The sequence below is a fragment of the Loxodonta africana genome, chromosome 15 (assembly GCF_030014295.1).
Source record: "Loxodonta africana isolate mLoxAfr1 chromosome 15, mLoxAfr1.hap2, whole genome shotgun sequence".
NCBI lineage: Eukaryota > Metazoa > Chordata > Mammalia > Proboscidea > Elephantidae > Loxodonta > Loxodonta africana.
The window spans coordinates 70,585,461-70,588,210 of NC_087356.1; the positions used below are offsets into that span (position 1 = coordinate 70,585,461).

The window sequence follows — 2,750 nt, forward strand, 5'->3', positions numbered from 1 at the left end:
TTAGGTTTCATTGAGTTGATTTTCAACTCATATCAATCCCATGTGACAGAATAGAACAACGCCATATGTTTTTCTAGGCTGCAATCCTTACGCAAGCAGATTTTCATGTCTTTCTCCAGCAGAGCCACTGGGTGGGTTTGAATTGCCATCCTCCCAGTTAGCACCAAATGCTAAACCATTTTACTGCAAGAACTCAGAACACTCAATATTTTAAGCTATCAGAGTGGTTCTTTGGATGTCAAGAGACTGGTCAGTACTAAGACCGACCCCTATGAAAACCCCTATAGCACAGACAAAAAAGATGTAATTCCACCTGATGTTTATTTGCATGGCCTATAATACTGGGATCCCAGAGTCTTTAATTTCTAACAGAGCAGGGACAAGGAAAGAGGATTGGAGATAAATAATATGACTTGCATCTGTTTCGCACTGTATAAACATCTACCTCAAATTTCTTCTTCTCTTCCTCCATAAAACTCCAGTGGAAAATGGCAGCAGAAAATCACTCCACAGTGACTGAGTTCATCCTCGTTGGACTGACAAAAAAGCCAGAACTCCAGCTCCCCCTCTTTCTTTTCTTCCTAGGAGTCTATGTGGTCACAGTCGTGGGGAATCTGGGCATGATCACACTGATTGGGCTCAGTTCTCACCTGCACACCCCCATGTACTATTTCCTCAGCAGTTTGTCCTTCATTGATCTCTGCTATTCCACTGTCATTACCCCCAAAATGCTGGTAAACTTTGTGACAGAGAAGAACACCATCTCCTACCCTGAATGCATGACTCAACTTTATTTCTTCCTTATTTTTATTATATCAGAATGTCATATGCTGGCTGTGATGGCATATGATCGCTATGTTGCCATCTGTAATCCATTGCTTTACAATGTCACCATGTCTTATCAGGTCTGCTTCCGGTTGGTAGTTGCAGTACATATGATAGGTTTGATTGGTGCCACAGCTCACACAGGTTGCATGCTAAGAGTGGTTTTCTGCAAAGCTGAAACAATCAACCATTACTTCTGTGATGTTTTTCCACTACTGGAGCTCTCTTGCTCCAGTACTTATATCAATGAAGTGGTGGTTTTGTGCTTCAGTTTATTTAATTGTTTTGTACCAACCTTGACCATCCTTGGCTCCTATGTCTCTATCATTGCCAGCATCCTGAGAATCCGCTCCACTGAGGGAAGGTCCAAAGCCTTTAGCACATGCAGCTCCCACATCTTGGCTGTTACAATCTTCTATGGTTCTGCAGCATTCATGTACCTGCAGCCATCAAATGTGGGCTCCATGGACCAAGGGAAAGTGTCCTCTGTGTTTTACACCATTATTGTGCCAATGCTGAACCCTTTGATCTACAGCCTGAGAAATAAGGATGTCAAAGTTGCTCTAAATAAAATCATTGAGAAAAGACTATTTTGCATTAGCAAAGATTTATAATTCTTGGAGAACATTCAGTAAGGCAGTAGTCCTGAGACAGCAACATATATACACAATTTGTGAGATTATTTCTAACACTTGATTTTTTGGAAGAAAAACCCCAGAGATAAGACTGGATTCACAGTGTCATACAGAAGACAGTCACATGGAGGGAAGTATCAATTCTAGGCCTTCATGTGGGAAGATGATAATTTATATTACATGGAATTTGACAATTTGTTAGATAAGACTTACCTATCATAACTCATAGAATGATCTGCTTGGTCTTATCCTTCGATAGTAATGCTTTTTGTGTTTGGCCTTTGTTTACTAATAAGTGTTCCAATAAACTCTTCTGGAAAAAAAGTTACCTCTAAATTATTTTTAATCATTTCAAATCTGCAAAATTCAATCCCTACTAGTTACTGAGTGCAGAGAGCTGTATTAAGGAATATGGGGCCAGATGATAGATGATAAGAGGTAGTTCCTGCCAACAAGATGATAACACTATGGTGGAAGAAATTGGTAGAATTATCATGGTTGAATGTATTATGTGTATTTTTACTTAAATCTTTATGCAACTTTCTTTTCTTCACAGGTTTAGTACTGTGCTACCAACTCTTTTTTCCTAATATCCTATATTCATTTTTCCCTATTTCTAGAGGTCTTTCTTTTCACCCACATTTCACAGATGTAGAAATGACAGTCTTTGATTATGTATTTAAATCATATGGAACACTTATGCACATGTGAAACAAAATTGGAAAATTGTTTTCTGCTTAATTACTTGTACCCTCTTACGCAAAGGCTCAATATTTATTCTAGAAAAAAATTGGCAGAATTATTTTGTAGACACTGAATAATCATCTGGGGCTTCAAGTAAAAATTTGTGGATCTCCCTCCTTACCTAGTAAAGAGGAGTTTAAAATAGAAAATGTGACACAGGTGATAGTTTGGAAAGACTTCCAAGTAATAAAGTCCTCCCTCTTCCTCTTTTTCAACCAAGGTTTCATTGATTCTTTTTTAGAACAGCAACCAGAAAACTCTTATTAGTCCTCCTGAGAGTCAATAAACCAAAATAAATAAATAACACACCGCCATGGAGTCATTCCTATTAATAACTCTCAGCAGCTTAGCTCCCATCAGCTCCTCCTGCCAGTTGCTGAGCTCACACATCTCCTGCTGGTGGTAGCAGCAACTGGATGTATTTCCCCATATCTCCCTAGAATAGTTCTTTAGACCCTTAAAGATGAGATATTTCACTCTCCTTTTAAAAATACTTCCAGATAACAGCTTGTGGGGTTTTCTTTCTAATACTTCTGAGATTCAAAG

The 2,750-nt window shown here is 38.6% G+C and overlaps 1 protein-coding gene across 1 annotated transcript; it reads left to right on the forward strand.

Annotated features, from left to right (window-relative positions):
• The first annotated feature begins 374 nt into the window (after positions 1 to 374).
• Positions 375 to 2,095, forward strand: LOC100658610 (olfactory receptor 8G1-like). Its single transcript, XM_003418309.4, has one exon. It carries the CDS (start codon positions 489 to 491, stop codon positions 1,437 to 1,439), a length of 951 nt encoding a protein of 316 aa, XP_003418357.3. The 5' UTR covers positions 375 to 488; the 3' UTR covers positions 1,440 to 2,095.
• Positions 2,096 to 2,750: the final 655 nt, after the last annotated feature.

Bases quoted from the DNA above. Each gene is read 5' to 3' on its own strand.
- LOC100658610 (XM_003418309.4), top strand. From the start codon at position 489: ATGGCAGCAGAAAATCACTCCACAGTGACTGAGTTCATCCTCGTTGGA.